The following is a 24560-nucleotide window of genomic DNA, read 5'->3' as shown; positions in this document are numbered from 1 at the left end:
TCTACAGTATGTACCCTTTTGTGTAAGAAGGAAAAGAAAGAATGTCTATGCCTGTGTGTGTGTGTGTGTGTGTATACACACAGATATACATACATGAAATATATATATGTATATCATAGGGAGCATAAACTGGAAAACAATGAAGTTGTTTACCAGAGGAGAAAAGAGGAAATGGGAACTAATCTCTTTATTTTTAAATACTTTTCTCTTTTGAAAGAATGTCAATGTTCAACATATTCCAAAATATATATATTAAAACAATAAGAATGGGAAGGTGGAAAAAAACAACAACAACCACCTAAAACAGAAAGTAAACTAAAAGAAATGAACCTAATAAATTTCAAGTGAATACTACAAAACCATCCTGAAGGGAAAAGGAGGAGGGGAAGGAGGAAAATAGGAGGAGAGAGATGTGGAGGAACAGAAAACAAAGAAGAAAGAAAAGAGACCATTCCAAATAACTTGTTAACACAGTATCTGACTATATATTCTCAATCCTGAGCAGAGTAAGGTGGAAACTTCAAACTTTTAAATCTATTCAGGTTTGGTTATTAAAGTGATATAGACAAATCAATTCTGAAAGTATTTCTTGAATTACAGAATTGAGCAAATAAGGAATGTGTTAATGTCATTGGAAGCCACTGTTTTCACTAACGGAGGAGACATACGATTATGAAACTGGAGAAGGTCCAAAAGAACACTGGAGGGATGTACTGGAATTGGAAGCTTGGGTATGAAGTAATGCTTTCTAAAGTATGTACATGTGTGTGTGTGTGTGTATGCATGCACATGTACACATGTATATGTATATATGTATTTATGTGTATTTATTTGTATATATAAATAAATTACTATTTCCCAGTTCTGTTCATTGAACAGGTCACTACGTTAAGGCACCTCAGTAGCAAAGAGCATATCTAGCACTGAGAGCTCTACAAAAATATTTTTTAAATGGCTGATCCAAGGCAGAACAGGTGTAAGATGAGCCTGGAACATCTTCTTATAACAGAAAGTAAGGAAGTATTCACAAAATGATGATGGGTATGTGTCACAAAAACACAAGTGAGCTTGAAGTAGCTCCCACTGGCCAAATCTGGAACAATATGAATGCTAAATAATTAGGTATAACAATGAATTATAAACCACTGAGGAAAACAGGAACTCATGAGTTCATGCCAATAATAAATAGATAAATAATTGGTGGAAAAGGAAGAGCTCTTGCTAATAGAATTGTAGAAGCAGACTGGTAAGTGTAGAGGAAGTATGAGATTTGTTTGTAATCATCATAGTAAAGACAGAGACCAGGCATGAATAAACCATTTTTCCTTAAAAGTATGTCATATCCTATAAGACGAATCTGTCTCATGTCTAACTCACTCAAAAAAAGACAAAGGAAAGAAAAAGGAAAAAATTCAGGTCTACTTGTCATATCTCTAATCAAAATCCAAGATTCTGCATTCTAATAGCACAATCAACACTCATGGAAAAATATATTCATTATAAGGGATGAAATGAATAAAATCTCAAACAAATATATAAATGTATACATGTATAAATTTATAAATGTATGTATAAATGTATCACTTATGCCCAATGCTGAGCTATGCAAATGATGATCTTCCCATCTCATTTCCCACATATCAAAATCAGTTGGTATAACCATTGATATGAATCTCTTGTAAATATAATCAGCTGATACATTAAAATGTTTGGCACAGCCATTATAGATTTTCATGTAACCTGTATAATAATGTGATTAAGAATCAAGATTATCATAATCTATCTACTGCATTGCAGACCTCATACATAAATGTAATTAAAAAATCAGAATGGAGTACCTCACAATTATTTTTTTAATATAATTTACTGTCAAATTGGCCAACATACAGTGTGTAAAGTGTGCTCTTGGTTTCAACAAAAAGAGAGGGAAATATTACAAAGAAAATTCTCAATTCTTTCTTCCTAAAATTTTATATATATGAATGTGAAATAATCAGATTAAGAAAAATGTTTTAAACTATGTTTTATTCTGTAACAAACCATTGTGTTACATAACACCATCTTTTTTTCAGGAAAGTCTTAATTTGCATTGTTGAAATTATTTTACTCCTTCAAGAAAGTGTCTTTTCTCATCTCAAAGATTGAGATGCCCTTCATAGTTTGAAAACACTAAAAGTGTGTAATGTGTGTATTATATATTTAATACACAAATATATAATTCAAGTACATTACATAAAAGCACAATTGTTTATATTTGCACTAGTTATCTATTGCTAAGTAGCAAATCACAAAACTTTACTTTAATCAGCACATATTTATTATTTCACAGTTTCTGTGGGTCAGAAGTCTGAACATAGAGCATAGTTGGGCTCTCTGATTCTGAGACTAAATTGTAGGGAGATGGGGTTCACTGTATAGCTGGGGTTTGCTAGGGTTTGTTTGCTAGGGTTGGGTTCTCATCAGAAGTTTGAGTGGGCTTGGGCTTGCTTCTAAGCTTCCTCAGGTGGTTGGCAGAATTTATTTCTTTGTGGCTATAGAACTAAAGGCCTTGGTTTCTTGATTATTGGGTGGAGACCAGTGGCTATGGCCCTACAGCTCCTAGATGATGCCTTCAACTGCCCTTACTTCTTCAAAGCCAGCCAAGAAGGGAGAAACTCTCTAGAGAAAAACTTCTGGTAGGACACAGACTTAAAGCATATGCATAGAAGTGACCCACCATAATTACCAAAGTGATATACCCTTACCCTTGCCATATTTTATGGTTTAGAAGTCACAGATCCTGTCCATACTCAAGGAAAAGGGATTAAATAATAGTTTGACTACCAGAAGGCAGAGATCATTGACAGTCATCTTACACATAAAATTGATTACTACAAAGTGTTTCAATATATTTATTTGAGATTTGAAAATGTACTAATCTACTTCACATAATATATAGAGAAATTAAATGATTTGATCAAGTTCTAATTCAGATTATAGGAGGTAAAATGAATGTGAAAGGAAAAGTATAGATATAAATAATAATTCTTAAACATATTACATTTCACTATATAAATTATATTAATATTTCTAATATGTAGGCTGAGTAATATTTTTAAAAGTCAGAATCTTTCTGTATAAAGATTAGACACAAATATTGAAAGCCTTCAGAAGTATTCTGAACGGTTTAATTAAAAACATAACTTCAAAGTATTCTGTGTCTGAAGCAAAGGAATAATCATCCTCTATTCCCAGGAAGCAAACTAAGCAAATGGCAAGACCTTTTAAGAAAACAGTTTCAGGCTGAAATCTTCATTAGGACTTTGAAAGGGCAAATATTGTCACTACATGTCACCTAAATATTGGCTACCATTTTGTGAATTATCACACAATATTATAAATATAGCCTTTTTAAAAACAAAATATAAAATAATTCCACATTTCTAAGTGTTAAAATATAGCATTTCATTTTGTTGATTTAAATACTTAACTACACATACATATACATCTTACCAAAGAGATATACTCTTTCTACTCAGGAACTAAAAACACAGAAGAGGAACATCTAATTGCCACAATTCTGAAATATCACAACAGATGATTTAAAACAGCTGGGAATCTGATAATAAATTTGCATTTTCATGAGAAATTATAAAAAGTACACATAAGATAAAACACACTTGCTTTTGTTTTGTTTTTCCTCTAAAAAATCGATAAAATGACATAAATATGAACAAAAATATGATAAAAGGGAGTATCATAGTATCAACATTAATAACATATTTCTAAGACAATTTATCTTTAAAAAAATCAGAAATAGAGTTAGGGTAAATCCTTAAATAGTACAGGTTCTAAAGTTATAGTTTCTAAAGTTATAAGGCTGTTTATGTATTTCAGAGGCCAATAATGATAAACAGAATCAGGTAAGTTGAAGATAACTACAAAAGGTAGATTTTACTTCTTAATGTCTAAAACATTGGAAAGCAAAAGAGTGAAAACTTGCCAGGCCTGGATACAGAGAATAATAGAATCCCAGGATCATTTGGTGACAGTATTTTGTCCTTGATTATGGACGGGGACAGTATTTCAAAGGAAAAGGGGTCAGAGTCTAGGCCCACCAAAAGCTGCTGAGCTAATCCCAAAGAGTAACCTTAGGAATTTGAGCAATGTAAGGCCTTCCAGAGACTTCAGATCTACCTTGAATCAACCTTATCTCTGAAAATAATTAAGGTTCTACCGCCCTCATGCACATAGCAGAATTAAATTCTCATGGGAAAAGATTTCATCCAAGTTCTCAATCTATGATTAGATTCTGCAAATATGGCATCAAGGACAAAATTTAAACTAACCAGGCACTGAAACAGCTAAGAAAATAAGAAGAGGAGCGACCAAAAACAAATGATGATGACACAGAGATATGGAAATTGAGATGTTATCAGGGAAAAGACACAGGTCTTAAAATAATTATCTTTATTATAATGGAAGAGATAACAGAAAAGATTAGAAATTTGCAGAAAAAAATGGAAACTATAAAAGACAATTAGAAACTATAATAGATAGTTTTAAGAATTTAGTCTGAAAAAGTGGGAACTATAAAATGAAAATGCAATAACCAAAATTAAGAGCTGAATGGATAAGATTAACAGCAAATTGGACACAGTAGAAAAGAGAAAAGTGAACTGAAAAACAGGTCAGGAGACAGAGGAAAAACATGAAAGAGACATAAAAGATATGGTGTTACTAGACTCCAAAAACAGAAGGTAGAAAAGAGAGAAGAAGCAAGATTTAAGAGTTCTGGTTGAACTTTCTAAAACTACTGAAATGATAAATGAAATATATATATATATAGATATAGATATGAAGAATTAATTATATCATAGTGAGACTGATAAAAAGGGAATTTTTTTAGAAACCAAAGAAAATTAGACATAAGAAGAATTCAGAAATCTGAATAGGTTACATTCTTTTAAAAATGAATAGATTATATCATATTTTAAAGAAATAATTAAAACCTTTCCACATAGAAAAATCTAGGGCCAACTGACCACCTCAGGAATATTACCTAATAATGGAGAAGACAAGGAGGTTTTAAATAGTACTCCCCCAAATCACTGACAAAATGGAGAAGTTTGATGTTTCAGATTATATTAAAATTAAGAACTTCTCTTCATAAAAGACATAAAAAAAGTGTGAAAATCCAAACCATAAAGTGGTATTTGCCACACATACCGCCAACAAAAGACATGCATCCAGAATGTATAAAATATTATTACAAATTATTAAGAAAAAGAATCCAGTAGAAAAACAAAAATCACAAGAAATTTGAAAGACCACAATTTCATAAAAGAGAAAATTCAATTGGTGATTATACATAAAATATTTTAAAGATTAAACACATAAATCTTTGAGAACTAAAGAACCTTTTTAGTTCTTACGAAAATCCAAATTCAGACCGCCACAACAGAAACCTAAAAACTAAAATGTCTTATAATATCAAGTACTGTCAAAAGTGTAGACATTAAGAAAACTTATACAGCCCTAGAAGGAGTATAATTTGATGAAACAATTTTACAAAAGAGTTAATTCTCTAAAATTGAAAAATCCTCTAAAATCCTCTAAACTTGCCTACAACAAAATTGTATGCAGTTGTGAACCAGGAGATATATATGAGGATACTAAGTGCATTAGAGGTTTTGGGGTTTTTTTAAGGTTTATTTATTTATTTTTTGAGAGAGAGAGAGAACAAGGGAGGGGCAGACAAAGAGAGACAGACAGACAGACAGACAGAGGCTTCGATGTGGGGCTCAAACTCACGAAAGGTGAGATCATATCCTGAGCTGAAATCAAGAGCTGATTGCTTAACCGACCAAGCCACCCAGGTGCCCCCTAAGTGTATTAGTTTTAATGGTTAAAAACAAAACAAAACAAAACAAAAACCATATTATTAAAGAAGAGATAAGAGAATGAGTAAATAAAGTGTGGTATAATAATGCAACAAAATACTCTACCACATTGAAATGGATCAAATTACCGCTACATGGATGCAACAACTTGGATGACTATCAAAACGTGTTGAGTGAAAGACATGACACAAAACAAGACATGGATGCAGACATTGAAGAAAATATTTGCAAAAGATATATCTGATAAAGTATTGTTATCCAAAATATATGAAGAACTGCTAAAACTCAACAATAAGAAAACAACCTAATTAAAAAACGGGCCAAATATACCTCACCAAAAAATGATATCCAAATAAGATATAGCAAATAAGCATACAAAAACATTCTGCACATCATATGTAATCAGGGAAATTCAAACTAACACAAGATACCACTACACGCCAGTTAGAATGGGCAAAATCCAGAACATTGACAGTAACAGATGCTCACAGGTATGACGATGTGGAGCAACAGGAACCTTCAGTCATTGCTGATGGAAATGTAAAATGGTACTGCCACTTTCAGAGACGTTTTGGCAGCTTCTTACAAACTTAACATACTGACAACATAGAATCCAGCCATGGTTCTCCTTGGTAGTGACCCAAAGAAACTGAGAACTTATGTCCAGACAAAAGTGCACATGAATGTTTACAGAGACTGTACTCATAATTTCCAAAATTTGGAGGCAATTAAGATATCCTTCAGTAGACTGAGTGGACAAATAGTGTGGTACATTTAAAGAAATATTATTCAGTGCTGAAAAGACAAGAGTTACCATGCCATCAAAAGACATGGAAGAAACTTAAATGCATATCACACCAAGTGAAAGAAGCCAATCTGAAAGGTTACACACTGTATGATCCCATCTGCATAACGTTCTGTAAAAGACAAAACTATGGAGACGGTAAAAAGATCAGTGTATGCCAGGAGTTAGGGGAAAGAGTTGAATAAGAGAGAGAGGCACAGGGAATTTTTAGGGCAATGAAACTACTCTGTTTGATACTATAGTAGTGGATGCAAGTCATTTATACATTTGCCAAAGTCCACAGAATGTGCAAGACCAAGAGTGAACCCTAATGTATGTAAACTCTGGACTTTGGGTTTTAATGTGTTAATGTAGGTTCATAAACTATATCAAATGTACCACTCTGGTGAAAAGTATTGATAATGGAGAAAGCTATGCATGTATGAGGTAATGGGTATATAGGAAATGTTTACACTTTCTGTTCAATATTTTGGGAACCAAAACTGCTCTAAAAACTAAAGTCCATTAAAAAAAATCCAGATTTACAAGTCAATGAAAAGATTTTTTAAAAAATACAAATTCAATGTCTTTAAAATTAAGAAAAAAAAAACTGAAAATAATTACTGGATCAAAATAAAATAAAAATTACTGATAAATTAGAAAGCATTTCACATCGGGGCATCTGGGTGGCTCCGTGGGTTAAGTGTCCCACTTCAGCTCAGGTCATGATCTCACGATCTGTGAGTTCGAGCCCCATATCCCTGCTTTGGATTCTTTGTCTCCCCCTCTCTCTATCCCTACCCCACTCATGCTCGCTCTCTCGCTCTCGCTCTCTCAAAAATACATACACATTTAAAACAATTTTTTTAAAGAAACTATTTCACATTAAAAATATATAAACTGAAGAGTGATTAATCTGAAACTTAGTACAGTCAGAGTACAAGTTTCTTCAGAATAAAATCAATCTCTACATTATGTAATTCTTTTCCTAAAAGAAAAACAGTATTAATAATTTTTGTTATCTGAAGAACAAGTTTAATTAACTACTACATATTTTACATTAAAACTGGAATTTAAAAAGTAGAATAACGTATAGCTCACAAATACTTATTATACATTTTCCAACAAATTCTCAATAGAAGAAATAATTTTTTTTCAATCCAGAAATAGTGTCTCAAATCTCATTTGCCAATCATCCTTAATAAAAAAAAAAAAAGATGTGTATACAATAGGTAAAGAGCACTGGCTTTTTAGTTATAAAACCTAGATGGAAATTCTATTCTAACACGGATTAAATTGTGACTTTGGACAAACTAACTTTTGTGAGTTTCTGTGTCCTTAATAGTAAAATTGGGATAATAATATTATCTACTTTACAGAATTATTGGAAGAATTAAATACAAGTACCTAGCCCAGAGACAGTTCAATATATGTTAACTGCAATGACGATGACAGCAATGACAGCAATGAAGAGTAAAACATTTTAAAAAATTAACAGATATTATATTTGCACCTACAAACATCAAAGCAAGACAGAAAGATAATTATCTGAGATAGAGATTACACTGAAATATTTTCAATCATCTATCTTTTTTCCTAGAAGTAAGAATGCTAGATTGGGGCCACCAGAAATGAATCAAACGGACATAGCAGTGTAGAGCAGCAATTCATCATTTTTTTAATATATGTATTTATTTATTTTGAGAGCAAGAGAGAAAGAGAGAGAGAGCAGGGGAGGGGCAGAGAAAGAGAGAGAGAGGGAGAGAGAATCCCAAGCAGGCTCCACACTGTCCGTGCAAAGCCCTACACAGGGCTCAATCTCAAGAACTGTGAGAAATCATGACCTGAGCCAAAATCAAGGGTTGGATGCCTAACCAACTGAACCACCAAGGCATTCCTAGCAGTAATTCTTCATCTTAAAGCATACATGCATTTGAAATGCATCCATATTTTGATAAAACATCTACATATACACCAGATATATTCTCCACATTAAAATGTGGAAATTTACTGTAATTAATTTCTTCATAGAAGGTTAAGTTGAAACATACTAGAAGGTATTCATTTCATTCTCTGATATTTTGAGATAATTTTTAATAATAAATATAGAAGACTGACCAAAATAAATTGAAAGTTTATAGTGTATTTTCTTTCTTTGGTATTTGTTTCTTTTTGTAATTGTTTCCAATTTATAATTAGTATATCCTACACCTTAATTTGATACTCTGCTCCTACTGCACACTTCTTTTATACCAACATCCCAACAATACTGTATGTATTGAGCCCTATTTTGACCATCTAGAATTAAAACCACTTAACTTTTCTATGCCTTATGTCAATGCAAAAATCAAACTCGAGATCAAGGACTATGCTGAAGTCTTCTAAGAGACAGCCTTCAATGAGAATAACTCCTATAAAAGGGATGGAAGAGTGTACAAAAGCTTTAAGAGATGAACAGGGATAAGCAAATTAACCCAAACACCTCACAGACAATTCACTAAACTAATACCACAAGTCACACTTAATGAATAGGTCATTGAAGGTAATTCAATTGAAAGTGCTGTAATTAAGGATGCTAAGCAAGATGCCAAGGGAATAGTAATTACTCATGGAAGGGTATGCTTACTCCTATAAAAAACTACCTTAAAATCTCAGTAATTTTACACAATAAAACTCTGATTGTAGCTTAAGGCACAATCCAGTGTAGAAGGGGTGCAGTTGGGGAAGATGTCTGGCTGCAGGGAGTCTTCCAGGACCAGCACTATTCCTGCACTCTGCCATCGTTCGGGTCCTCGTCTTCCTCTCTCCACTGAACTACTGGACAGGGAAAAGAGGATGCATGACACAAGAGCTTCTTAGGGGTGAGGACTGGAGTAATGGACACTGGTCAAATGTTTATTGGTCAGAACCCAATTACATGACCTCCAGCCTAACCAATAGTAACTAGGAAACAGAACCTAGTTGTGTTTAGATTGACAACTAAATGAAATTCTATCTAGTACAATTCTGGGGGCTTAGAAAGGACTTAATGGCAAAGATAATAGATTTGAAAGTATGTCCCTAAAAATCAGAAGTTTTAAATTCAGGAAGACAAACTCCAGAAAAACTCAAACATTTTCATGACGTAGAGTTGTTTTTACTCAAGTTGGACTTTTTACCAGGAGAGCACCTTCCTGGGGAGCTGGAAGGTGAATAATACCAAATCTGTCTTCACATTGGGCAAGCTTAAACTGAATTGGTAACCTGCTTTCTCAACTGATATTCTGAGATTTATGCCCTTACGGTCTCTCACTCGAATAAATGTTTTTGGAATAAAGCAAGCATAGGTGTTCCTCAAATATCTTACATCTTAGATATCAAGGCTGCTTGGTTCATCAGCACAAATAAACCATTAGCCCTATCAGTAGTTGTGACTACAGTGGGCAAAAATGAGTGAGAAAAATTTAATGATATTTAGTGTTAGTATTTGAAGATTATATTCATCAGATGTTTATCCACTTGTGTTTATGAAGCTGGTAACCATATGCAAATTAGATACAGTGCAACACAGTACAAAAAGGTAGGTTGTACAGCAAATGATTCCTTTAATGTATATTAGGGCACAGTGATGAAACAGGTATTATATTTCCCCATTCCCAATATAGAAGACTTTTAAAAATGACAAGAGAAATTGGAGAAAACAAAAGTCCTAACTTATATTCATTTATATTTGTTTTTAAAGTCCCTGCTTTGTGCTAGAAATTAGTTTAGCATAGAAGGTACAAGTTTGTGATCTTCCTAAAATGGAAAAGGCATTGGCATTATCCTCTGCCTACCTCCCATTAAAAAAAAAAGAAAGAAAAGAAAAGAAAAGAAAAGAAAAGAAAAGAAAAGAAAAGAAAAGAAAAGAAAAGAAAAGACCAGATAAAATGAAACAGAAACAAAATGGAAAAATGGTTCATAATCTTAGGTATTCCTGGCCTAAAGGTAAACTAGGGAGGAAAAAAAGTACTCAGGAAGACTATCCTCCTAACGCCATATATGTCAAAGTGCATCAAGGACTACTATTTCACAGTCACCTATAATACTTGCAATAAAGCAAATTTTTGGTCCTCAGCCTAGAATGTAAATCACCATATTCCTGAAGATTTCTTTTTCACACTAATTTTGAGAACCAGTGTCATCAGCCTAACATCAGCTGCTATGAAAAAGCTATAATCAGCAAAGAGAAAAGACTATAAGGAAAAAAGATATTCATTTATTAATTAATTTACTAAATTAAAAGATTTTGTTTAGTAATAGTGTCATTATCTCAGATAATTATAATCCCAAATGTCTTTGAGAAATTTAATCTTCAGTTTATTGTGGATAAAAAGTAAAATATGATTCTGGATCAACGCATCAATTTTGATTACTCTAACAACACAACATTTAACAGCACTATCATATGTATAATTATATAATAACAGTACTAATATATATAATTTTCTCCAGAAGTCAGCAAATTGCTCTAAGATCTTATGTGCAATAAATGAAACAACAAAAGTTCTTTGGCTAAAGAAAAACACAAATTGATTAGGTAAGTGGTTCTCAATGGAGGTAAATGTAAGGGTAGCAATTATTTATCTCCATAATTATGGATTCTAATGGAACTTACTAAAAGGGCCAAAAGGGATGCCAAAGATAGTAGACATACTGAATGTACACGGCAACTCCATAAAACAACAAAATATAATTGATCCAAATCCCACATACCTTTTGAACAACATGGCAAATGAACAAGTTTTTGTTCATAATTATCTGAGCCTAGAACTTAAGTCCATTTTACATATAAACTCAGAGTAGCTTTTTTATGTTTACAACATACACTGAATCTTCTAGAAATGCAACTACCGCGTAAGTTGAAAACACATGCTATACAATTCTGATCAGAATTTAACAAAAATGTGTTCATGAGTTCAGAAAACTTCATCACCAATAGCTATGCTGTATATGGCAACCACAACACGCATCTCTGAGCACACCATGTGTCTACAGAGTATCTGAGACTCCTTTTAATAGACTAACAACTACATATTACTATATCAACTTATTAACAGCCCTGTAATTCATTAACAAAGTTATTAAAATTATATTATTTATATCATATATATATATATTCTTAAAAATCTGTAGAACTACAATACAATATCTTTGTGGTAGAAATTACATATTAAAATTATTTACCCATGAGTTGTCAATTATTTTTCAGTGCTTAAAATGTTCCCAGATGCCTACAGTCCAATTCTTCTGGCTCTTATATTACTGTATCTATTTCCATCCTATCATGTATTTCCTATTATCTATGAAATGATCTGGTTTCCAAACTCTTTTAAAATATCAAAAACTGAATGTATGCCTTAACATGCGGTGGTGTTTCAAGACAGAAAATACATTTCCTAAGACATTTCATCATAATTTTGTCGATATTTTAACCACTCAAAGATCCAGCTCCTATTTGAAATATAATACTTCCTCATTATTTCCATTTTATGTTTTAGCATGAGATCTCTAATTTCTGATTTAGCATCTTCATTGGGACCAGAGTGGATGAAAGGAGTTTCAGGGACTTCCCCCACATGGCCGTGTCTAATTTAATGGCTCTTTTTCCACAGGTCAGAAAGCTAATATGAGGGGTCCACAAGAGGCTACATATATCCATCCAATTATGCACTAGGGACAGGGAAAATGATCAGAGTCTGCAGACCTAATATAATCAATTAAACAGATTTATACCAAAATTCCATTTTTAACCTAGTCTCCATAAGTTTCCACTTTAACAAAGGACCTGTGACTCTTCATCTCTAAATGCCAGGAGCACTCCCTAATTTTCAAGATAATTAATTATGAAAATACATAACCTTCTGAAGAATATTATTTCATTACCATTGAGAATCATTGACCTAATAAATTAATGTTTTCCTTTGCCCAGCCAAAATACTCTGAGCTTCACATTTACTGTGTACAAGACTTAAGAACAATTTATTGACTTGTTAGAATTTAGATATTTCCTGGTAATTGGAAGTAGATTAGAAGTATAATTTAGGGTCAGTCCAGAAATGTGTTTTTTGTTTTTTTTTTTCTTCGTATATAGTTAAGATGAAATTTGTCAATGGTGTCTTCGGATATATTAACATGACTTCGTAAGATACATAGTAACAATACTGAAAAGATTTTTAAGTGAATAAATTAATGATATGTTGGCAATCACTATGAGTTCAAATACCTTATTCAAAAGCCCTTCAGAAGTATCTGTATTCCCTTTTCCAGTGACCAATAATCTACTAAATGGCTTGAGGTGCCATTGGAGAAACTGGAGGAATATTTATTGTGTATATTGATGAGATGGTATGGGTGCTTTCTCAACTTTATTTGATGGGTGCTGGGAACCAGAGATTCAGATCTGAATCATAAAAAAAGGGTGAAGAATCACAATTTTCCATTGAACAGCTGACATCAACTTTCTGCTTATTGGTTCATGGTTTGTTTGGTTTCCTTCTGTTAATGTAAGTCAAACAATAATCTAGTTGGCTGTCAATTTAGCTCATCCGTCAGAACTCACTTGGGCAATACCACAAATTCCTGCCAACCAACATGCCCTGTTGGCCTCTTGGTCTTGTTAACTGTTAAGGTAATTATATCTACATTTAAGGAAAGGTGCAACCACCTGGCCTTTATTATTCTGGATTCCTGACATACCCACTGACACTAGGGAGCCCAGCTGACTGGAAACATTTTCTATTTTCTACTATGGCCTACAGAGAACAGCTACCACTGAGTTTCACAGACTCCAGAGCTTCCCTTACTCTTTATTGTCTTCATGAAGGAAGTGTTCTGGACGAGCTCCAAGAAAATAAAATCCATTAATGGGCTATCTGATATATGTAATTTATGTATTCCAATGCATCCAACTTACTGAGTTTTCTGACTCCAATACTCAAAATTTCTTCAAGATAGTTCTAGCATCCCCCAACCTATGGTCTACAGGCAATCAGCATGCCCACATTTTAAAGAGCCATCAGCAACTACCCGTATATCAAGAAGACATGAAATCCGGAATCATAGGAGCACATCAGTAAATTCTCCCTTCTCCCGTCTTATATTTCATGCCCCTTGGTCTAATACCCTCCAGGTCCACTCTCATTCATATATGCACTGCTGATTACTGCCTCTGCATATTTCTCAGGCTCTGCAACTTTTTCAGTAAATATCTCTTACCTATCTACAGCAGAGAATGTGTCTTCCCAGTCATGCTACTTTGAGACTTGACACTTCTTCCTGATTTGGAGACAATAAGTGGAGGCAGGGTGCACTCTGGATGAGGTCAAACAACTTTTTATAAAGCATAAATATCAGGTCAGGTGAAATCTTTGCATTGTTGGCAGGGAGAGGGAAGCTACCCTACTCTAACAAATGACAGAGGATGACTTCTAGCCAGGAGTCTTCAAGGGAATGAATCTAGGATTCAGGGTTCTGAGGTCATACTTATAAGTGTCCCTGATGTACACCTGAAACTCCCACTCCTTGTCATCAGGCAGTGACTGGCATGGATGAACTGTCACAGTTGACCTTTCAGTTTCATTTACAGCCAGCCAACCTTATAATTAAATCCTGGGCATAAGTTTCAACATACTCTGTTCTCTAGCTGTAGAAGGTAAGGGTCTTTAAATGTTGTCATGAAGGCCTTCTGATGTTCGCAGTATGCCCTGAGTTGATGGAAGGCTTCTTCTTTAAGGCTTTATTGCAGTTGACAAGAGCCAGCCAAGTCCACAGTCATAGTTAGCTATCCCCCCATAACTTCCTGGTGTTAAAGTTTCTGCACAAACTCACACTTCTTCAACCTATACCTTATCCTATCAAACACAGTTAATATTCTCAATAATTATATTATAGCACAATAGGATAACCACTATCCCACTTACCATTATTAGCATTACAGTGCTTATTGCCATCTGGTAAGTCACCCAACTACAACATCCCATGCTGAAGGTCTGTTGCCAGGAGCCACTTCCAGAGCAACTGCCTTAGTTGGAATTACCTCAGTAGCAGATGCTGAAGATAAGAGCTTGGATATGGGTGTTGGCCAGTTATCTGAGGAAGCATTGGTGACATAGTGGGAAATGTAGAACAAACTCTCTCCCCTCACTGGTTGAGGATGACACGTATTGGCATAAACTGCCTTACCCTTCCTGGTTGCACTGGGCAGAAATGAGTAGCTTTGGAACTAAAAGAGGAACAAAGACTCTCATACTTTAGTGGAATACCGGAAAAGTACAGGAAACTGTCCACTATAGCTTTGATGAAACCATGACAGCCAAGGGAGGTGGCAAGATACATCATAAGTATCTGCCACAACATTTTATCAAAACTTCTTTCACTTATTTTTATTTTATTAAAGAATATTATTTCCCACTGAAGAACACCAATTTCTTTCACAAGAGATTTTTAGAAGGCTGAAGAAATAAAACAAGTTTACTACTGACTTCTTTACACTATTACATTGAAAAGTGAGAATTTCACAGTATCAAGTTGTATTTCACAGAATGAAATATGTGTTACCTTCACATGTAAAACTGAGAAATTTTTCAAAAATAATATGTTGTGTTTTCTTTGAAGTCTGCATGTTGCTCCTCAAAAGTACACAATTTTCATAGAGAATACCACCTCACTCATTACATATTTATCTTATAGTTCATATCTCCATTATACTCATGTTATAAGTTACCATTTCTCAGTTCCAAAGTGGTTTTTAGGTCAGAGCCAGAATGAGAACTTACATTACCCTGTCAAGATAAATAATGCCGTGCCCCTTTAAATGAGTGTTTTGACCTCATTACTGTAGCCCTGGCAACTGTGTCTGCCACTCCCTTTCCCCCAGCTTACACCACAGGAAATGCATTCTTAAAATTTTCTCCATTTTGTTCCTTTAGCAACTGGTGGGCTTCACTGGGGGAGAGGGGATACTCTAAAAAGGGTTTGGACCCCTATCAATTCCTGTGGCCCGCAGGAGCTCTGCTCTCCAACAGTGCAAACCTGAACAGCCATTTATCAACTACCTCAGCTCAGCTCAGCTCTCCTAAGTTTCCAGTTGGTTTCACTCCAGGTAACCCAGTGTTCCAGTCCCCTCTCTCCCTGAAAGCTCCTGTTTCTCTCTACTTTTTTGGCCATTTGGTTACCCTGTGATCTCAGTTCTCCAATGATTTCCAGCAAGCTCATGGATTTTCAGTTTGCCCAGCTCTTTTTTCTTTCACTGTAAAGGTGGGACTGAGGGGTACTATTTCCAGCTCTCTATGTCCTTAAGCAAAAATCGAAGTGCTATAATCACTTCCATTTTCACTTCTTTCTTTGCTTTGCTGATGTAGTTTCCCCTTCTGTTCACTGTATTCTATACCCAGAACATTCTACCTCCTCCTTCAAGTTTCAGCTCAAGTATCCTCTTCTCAAACTTACCTAATCCCTCCAGGGTGAATTAATCCCTCCCTTTTCAGTACTCCTTCAACACTTTCTTCATTCCATTCCATTAAATAAGCTTACTGAACCCTTACAGTGTGGTACTGATGATATGGTCCCCAAAGAATGTCATTCTAGCAAAGGATACAGGCAAGTACACAGATAATGCAAGGAAAAAATTAGCACATAGCAAAAGAACCAATTTCAGTTTGAGGAGGTTATGAAAAATACACAAGAAGATGTGATGTCCAACTACATACTTAGAGCCAAAAACAAATTATCCTGTGAAGAGGGAGAGGTTCACAAGCACTTCAAATCACTAATACAATAAATTAGTATATTATATTTTGGCTAGTGTCTCCATTGTTAGCCCGAAACATACTTTAAGCAAAAACTGTGTTATTCATCTTCATTAATAGTACAAGCACTCATTTAATAATTATTTAGTGATTTGAATGGCTAGCTTAGCTTCCTAACAGGAGTCTCATTTTCAATATATGCACACTGTAGAAAATAATTGCTTTAAGAATGATGATCCTATTTTCATTGCCCCACACTCCAAAGCCAAATAAATAAAATGAAGAAAAAATAATGAATATAATTCTATCTACAAAGACCATCTAAAAAATACTATACTAATTAACATTCCAATTTTTCCCTGCTTATAAAAATCATAAATAATAACTAGGGCAAAATGTACTTTCATCATTCAGAACTATATAATTTATTGTTTTACTATTTCATACATATGCCAAACCCTGTAACTCTGTATTTCTAAGCTTATAATCCCATGAGTTCCATGAATTACAACACTGCTCTCTCTAATCTGGAAACAAAAGTATCTTACTACAGTACCACATCACACAAGAGATAATTATTATAAATGATTGTACCATTTATACAAAACTACAGTACAAATTTAAATTGTCAGTTTTAATTGATGGAATACTGGAATCTCAGAACAAAAATAAAATATTTATTGTTTGTGACCAGAACCTGATATATATTTCATGGAGGGGGAGAGTGAAACAAGAAGCAATGCAAAATAAAAATATAAGGCTCTTGTTAAAATTTTATTAAGAATTTCAAGATGGTGAAAGCAATGCATTAACCCAAGCATGATGCCCTTCTAAGCATGAAGCCCTGTGCAAATGCACAGACCAAGAAGGTGGCCTGCCTATGAACACTAATATTCAGCAAAATATTAGAAGTATCTGCTATATTAGAACACAGAACTCTGACTTAATTTCCAATGGTACTGAGACCAAAACAGCCTTCCTTAATAGGAATTTCCCTAAGATCTTATACTTTCACCTCCTTTTTAAGAGACTGTGGAGAAGGAATAAAATATGGTTGTGCTCACCTTCTCTGAACTTAAAAACCTATGATACCCAAATGCCTAGTCAAAGACATGATCATCTACCTTGAAATGTTTAAAATAATTCTACAGCAAATAGCATATTTGTTTTAAATAAAAACAAACAAAATGATCATTTTCCATGGTTAACAGGTCTTTGGATATATAAGTTTTAGAAAATCTTTTATTAGTTTTTTCATAATTCTATACTTATTAGAGTTTATGATTTGTGTCAAATACATTTATATCTAATATAAGTAAGTATATACAATTCAGAACCATAAAAATTATTTTAATATTATATTATATATTTAAATAAGAAAAAGAGAATGTTTAAATAACATCAAACAGCTGCTTTTCAGGGTTAATTTTGGGCAAGGGGAGGATAAATCTTGAGAATAACAACTAAATGATAATATATGTACTGCTGAAATGAGCACTAACAACTAAATTATAAAAAGACAAAAATCATTCATAAAACTACTAAAAGCAGAGTAACAAGAGTGGGTTCATGTCTAGTAAAACGGAAAAAGAAAAGTATAAGAACAACTTGAAAGTCTTAAATGACTACAATTTTAATTAACAATGACAAGATTCAAAAGAAAGGCAAAAAACATTTGATTGGAGTTACTTATTTAATAAGATATGGAGGAAAATTATAAAAATAAAATTCAAATTTGATATATGTGTTTTCCAAAAATTTAAGAGTATTTCTTTTTTTTTAGAAAGATACTAAGGACAGAGGCAGCTGGGTGGCTTGTCAGTTAAGCGTCCAACTTCAGCTCTGGTCATGATCTCACAATCCATGAGTTTGAGCCCAACGTCAGGCTCTGTACTGACAGCTCAGAGCCTGGAACCTGCTTCAGATTCTGTCTCCCTCTCTCTCTGCCCCTCCCCCACTCACACTCTGTCTCTCAAAAATAAATAAATGTTAAAAAAAAAAAAAAGAAAGATACCAAAGGCAAACATATTCTATGGGTTCTATTTTAAAGGCTCTACAAAACAGCCACCTTAAAAGGCTTAATTTTGGGGGTGCCTGGGTGGTTCAGTTAGTTGAGCATCTGACTTCATCCCAGGTCATGATCTCACAGCTTGTGAGTTCCAGCCCCGCATCAGGCTCTGTGCAGACAGCTCAGAGCCTGGAGCCTGCTTCGGATTCCATGTCTCCCTCTCTTTCTGCCCCTCCCCTGTTCACACTCTGTGTCTCTCAAAACAAAAACATTAAAAAAATTTAAAAGCTTAATTTTTCATGAGAATTGATAAAATGCAACTGAACTTAGTTTACAATAATATTGGCTGCTTAACTAGTGTAACACTAAACTTAAAAAAGAAAACCTAAACAATTAGTTTACAGCAAAAATTCAATCCACAAAAGTTTTAAAAATTCATTTTTACTTACAATTGACACTGATCACCTTTTATTCCTTTAGTTGTGCAGAAACATTTTCCTGTGTGCATATGACAAATGTTGGCATGGCCACTGCATGTACAAGCTGTAAGTCAAAACAAAAATAACACTTAATATTCTCCATCAAAAACTTGTATCACATTTCCGGGTATTATTTTTATCTTATTTTTATACTGTGTATTTTCTCCCTGCCACCCAAAAACTAGGGTTACCACATAAGTTATCTTTAACTAAAGGCAAGTAAATTCACTTATTTAAAAATTTTGTGAAACTCTTTAAAGTTTTTGGGGCATCCTCAAGTTTAGTATGGATACACATATTATTGTATTCTTCTTTGGGTTCCTTTCCACTTCTGATTTGCTACATCTATTTGATGAAATGAATTTCAAAGAGTACAAGAGTTTTGGAGTCAAACAGCTTGGCATTAAAATATACATCTATAATCACCAGCTATGTGACCTTGGACAATTTATTTAACTTCTCTATGCTTCAGTTGCTTCATCTGCAAAAAAAAAATGATAGTAATCCTTAGTTCTTAATTGGATGTTATATGTAAGTGATGGATCACTAAATTCTACTATATATTATACAGTATACTATATGTTAACTAACTAGAATTTGTAATAAAAAATTGAAACAATAAGTAAATAAATAAATAAAAATACTTAGCTCTTAGGGATGTGAAAATTAAATGAGATCTTGTGTTTTTATTTTTATTTTTTTTAATATGAAATTTATTGTCAAATTCATTTCCATAGAACACCCAGTGCTCATCCCAACAGGAGCCCTCCTTAATACCCATCACCCACCATCCCCTCCTTCCCATCCCCCATCAACCCTCATTTTATTCTCAGTTTTTAAGAGTCTCTTATGGTTTGGCTCCCTCCCTCTCTTTTTTTTTTTCCTTCCCCTCCCCCCATGGTCTTCTGTTAAGTTTCTCAGGATCCACGTGTGTTTTTAAATATCTAACACAAATCAAGCACCTAATATATGCAGCTATTACTTCTACTGCTATTATCACTGCCAATGATATAATAAAAATAGCTCTATACCATGTCAAAAAAGCATGCCTGTTTATTGCCCCCAAACCATCTTAATAAGCTTCTCAGATCATTGTCAGTTTTAGTATTCCAGAATATTAACTGAAACATTCCAAGGTGTAATAGTTACACAGTCAATTTGGCTCAGGTGAACTCATTTCATCTTACTCTGCATTCCTTATTAAAGAGTAGCATTCCCATTATTTGGAACACCAACTTCATATTTAATTGTGCCTAACATCCAATTGATTGGTAGGTTCTAGTTTCTGCATGCACAATCCCTCTTGTATCTAATCCCTCCTTTTCATTGTGATAGCCACTAATTGGTAGAATAGTATTGTCATTCACCTTCTCTTACTGACACCAATACAATCCCATATCTGATCTTTCTACCTGGGCTACAACTCATTGCCAATCCTAAAATATAGTCTAAAGAGACAAGGCCAACCAAGTCACTAGCCCTTTCAAAGACTTTCCATGAGAACTACGCTGTTCCTACACACCTCCATCTAGTTACATCACTCTCTTGATGAAAATGAAACAATGTGGTCTTTTCCTGATTCAGATATACATATATAAATCAGTTAATCAGTCACTGGTTTTGATCAAAGTATAAAATATTCTAGAACACTATGCACCTTTCTAATTGCTTATGATTATGTGCTTTCATGATTAATATAAAGTAAATACACCCAACCCTACCCTAGTTTTGGTACTAGGTAGATTTTTAAGAACTTGGGGTTGTTTTTGTTGCTTGTTTTTTTTTTGCTAGAAGAGATTTCCACAGAAAAGCATGATTGCTTCCTCTTAAAGAACATTTAAATAAATCAGCATAATTTTCCTTTAAGTTTGTAGAATTAACTATGGAAACACAACATGTGAGAATTACAAAAAAATGAATGACAATGGATAGTATTGCAAGGAATAAAGAAAACTATCAACAAGCAATAATGGGTCCCTAAGATGTATTGATTACATCTAACTTCAGAAATAGTAAATGAATGTACCATGATATCTTAGTATTAACTTGCAGAGTTTCATATTGTTTTATATTCAGAACTTTACTAAAAACAATGATACACATTAATATTTTAAAACTCAGATAAACCTTTTATTTACCCTTTATGGCAGAACTGGATAAGAGTTATGTTTGCAGAGTTTCTTAAAAGAATTATCATTGTATAGTAGCTTTAATAATTCCTGAGACCAAAAAAAAAAAAAATTGTGTTAAAGTACCTTTTAATGTAAGCTCATTTTGAGAGAATTCCCTTGTGGTTCTGTACTTCAGGCTAAAATGGCACAAATGTATTCTAAATTCAATTTTTTAAGATTTATACTTCATGACACTGTTGAAATTATTCTGTTGTCAGCGTTTGAGGTTATCTTTTTATGCTGAATAAGCACCTATGAAACCATCATACGGTGGCCTTTTGTTTGGCAAATTTTATATGATGATGATTTTATAGCCTAGACATACACTAGAGGGACATTATGTGATCACATGTTATTTCTCTTCCTCTACAGTATAAAGCTGAAATATCAACTTATAAGCAAAACTGAACAATAAGAATAGAAGAAAAAGATGTGATATGGGTTATTCCAACAAGTTGTACATGAGGAATATACTTTTTTTTTAAATTTTTTTTAACGTTTATTTATTTTTGAGATAGAGAGAGAGACAGAGCATGAATGGGGGAGGGTCAGAGAGAGGGAGACATCTGAAACAGGCACCAGGCTCTGAGCTGTCAGCACAGAGCCCGACGCAGGGCTCGAACTCACGGACCGCGAGATCATGACCTGAGCTGAAGTCGGACGCTTAGCTGACTGAGCCACCCAGGCGCCCCTATACTTTGAAACATGAAACCAAAAAGCAGTCATTGGCAGTACTTGTTGCAAAGTCAGTTCATGTGCCTAAGTAACTTTCATGGTTCTATCGTTACTATCTGTGGAATACCTATAGTAATAATTTATGGAAGTTTGGAAATAATGCCCATTTAATATCCTTTGTATACTTCCAGCATATTATACTTGATTTTTAGTACATATGCTATATATTTGATTTTAAAGTAGTAAGAATTCTGGCAAAGGCAAACATTCAAATAGCTAACCTAAAGTTCTATTCTTCAAACTTACATTTTTATTTACAACAACAAACTTATGTATGAAAAGGGAAAACAGGGGCGCCTGGGTGGCGCAGTCGGTTAAGCGTCCGACTTCAGCCAGGTCACAATCTCGCAGTCCGGGAGTTCGAGCCCCGCGTCAGGCTCTGGACTGATGGCTCAGAGCCTGGAGCCTGTTTCCGATTCTGTGTCTCCCTCTCTCTCTGCCCCTCCCCCGTTCATGCTCTGTCTCTCTCTGTCCCAAAAATAAATAAACGTTGAAAAAAAATTTTTTTTTAAAAAGAAAAGGGAAAACAGAATATAGTGGTTTCTTTTTGATATAAACATGAAATGTTGACACCAATAATACCGTAGCAATCTGATTTTCTCACCAAAAATGCAAGAATTACAACTTTGCCATGTACCTGTTGTTGAGACAGTGTGATCAGTGTGATTTTTTTTTTTACTGAAATAATGAAAGGTCTCATTTTTTAAATTTTTTTATGTTTATTTATTTTTGAGAGAGAGACAGAGCATGAACAGGGAGGGGGCAGACAGCAAGAGAGACACAGAATCCAAAGCAGGCTCTAGGCTCTGAGCTGTCAGCACAGAGCCCGACGCAGGGCTTGAACTCATGGACTGCGAGATCATGACCTGAGCCGCAGTCGGACACTTAACCGACTGAGCCACGCAGGTGCCCCTAGATAGATCTCATAATTAAAAACAGACCATCTAACTTACAGAAATGACTTTGTTTGGTTAGGATATTTGACATCTGTACTTGCCTAAATAAAAAGTAGTAAAACTCAGTTATTTAGTCCTAGATCCAATATTTACTAAATGCTCTTGGGTGTAAGGCATTGCTCTAGAACTGTAATTGGATGGGAAACAAGAATCTAGAACTAAGTAACTGGAACCTTCAGGCAAATGGCACTGTATCAAGGATTTCAGTTACAGATTGGAAAGTCATAAAGTGCCAGGCTGTAAGATTTTTATTTTATATTCCAAAGCTAACATTTTCAAAAATGGAAAGAGAAATGCTAACAGTCTATTCTAACTGTATCCCTGAGGCCCATTTCCAATTCTGTATGGGCCATAAGCTAAGACTGTGTTTTACATTTTTAAAAGATTATGAAGAGAAGGAGGTGAAGGTGGTGATAAAGGAGGGAAGGAGGAGGAAAAGGAGGAGGCAACAACAGCAGCAACCGTATCTGGTCTACAAAAAATAAAATTTACTATTTAACACTTTAGAGAAAGAAAAAAAAAAAGCCAATCCCTAATCTACACAGTCTGGACTCACATAATTTGTCAGTTTTCCCGAAACCACATTTAAAACCACTTGGTTTTGTTTTCCTAATAGAAGAGAACCCTCTCCTATTTAAAACAATTAAAATTTTTCACCAAAATGAATTTTAACTCAACTCTTCTGGAATTGCATTCTCAATACCCTGTGTTTAGTTTTAAAAAAGAATAACTTTAGTCTTGTTTCATTTTCTTTGATAAAAGAAAATGAGTCATACTTTATTTTCTTACTCTAGCCGGCTATATTTCTTGACCATTGCTAATGACTGCTTAAAGTATTTAAACCCTTTGTAATTGATTTCTTATATTTTATTTATTTAATCTAGTTTTTATTCAACTAAAAAATGAACAAATGGGCTATAAACGAGGCAAGAATGACACATTAGAACATATTCACAAAGCAAACATCAATATCAAAAGAAATACCAGTTTTGCTCCCTCATTGTCCTACCACCAAAAATTACTACTTGCCTCAAGTTCAAATTCTTAAATTCCAATTGACTGAATTTTTAAAAAATATCTCTTTTGGGGGGTGCCTGCACGGCTTAGTCAGTTAAGTGTCTGACTCTTGGTTTCAGCTCAGGTCAAGATTTCATGGTTTCATGGGTTCGAGCCCCGCGTCAGGCTCTGTACTGACAGTGCGGAGCCTACTTGGGATTCTCCCTCTCTCCCTCTCTCTGCCCCTCTCTTACTCACACTGTCTCTCTCTCAAAAGTGATCAAAAATTTTTTTTAAATATATCTTTTTGAATCTGTATTGTTTTCAATGAAGTTACTTTAAAAGATGCTTTGACTACTTATTAATTGATGAATCACATAATCTGAAAAAACATTAAGTATTCATTATGTTATAAATATAAAACATGAAGTAGGTTAATAACAATACCAATATTTTGTATCTATACATGACTATACTGTTTCTGAGGTACTTTCACACATATTACCTCTTTAATCTTTCACCATTCGTGTTATTATACACATTTGACATAGGAACGGCTTCAAGGAAAAAACAAAACAAACAAACAAAAACATAGCCATGCTTATACATCTAGTAAGTAGCAAAGTTAAGAATTATATTCTGGGATTCCTTAAACCTCTTATCAGAAAATATATGTTTGTGTGTGATGAATTTATGTACATATAGACAACATGTAGCCTACTGACCACATATGTTGTTAATTTCAAATATGATTTACAATGTACTTTTTAAAGTTCAAAAGC

At 34.0% G+C, this 24560-nt stretch overlaps 1 protein-coding gene across 4 annotated transcripts in view; it reads right to left on the bottom strand.

Annotated features, from left to right (window-relative positions):
- Positions 1 to 24560, bottom strand: part of ATRNL1 (attractin like 1) — a 774854-nt gene that overhangs the window by 516312 nt on the left and 233982 nt on the right. For all 4 annotated transcript variants that reach the window (XM_023240973.2, XM_023240974.2, XM_045040724.1 and 1 more), the window contains exon 20: positions 18891 to 18984. In XM_023240973.2, the coding sequence (XP_023096741.2) occupies positions 18891 to 18984 (94 nt within the window). The remainder of the gene's footprint in view (positions 1 to 18890; positions 18985 to 24560) is intronic.

The sequence above is a fragment of the Felis catus genome, chromosome D2 (assembly GCF_018350175.1).
Source record: "Felis catus isolate Fca126 chromosome D2, F.catus_Fca126_mat1.0, whole genome shotgun sequence".
NCBI lineage: Eukaryota > Metazoa > Chordata > Mammalia > Carnivora > Felidae > Felis > Felis catus.
Note: the sequence above shows the minus strand (reverse complement) of the source record. Positions and strands in the feature narration are given on the sequence as shown.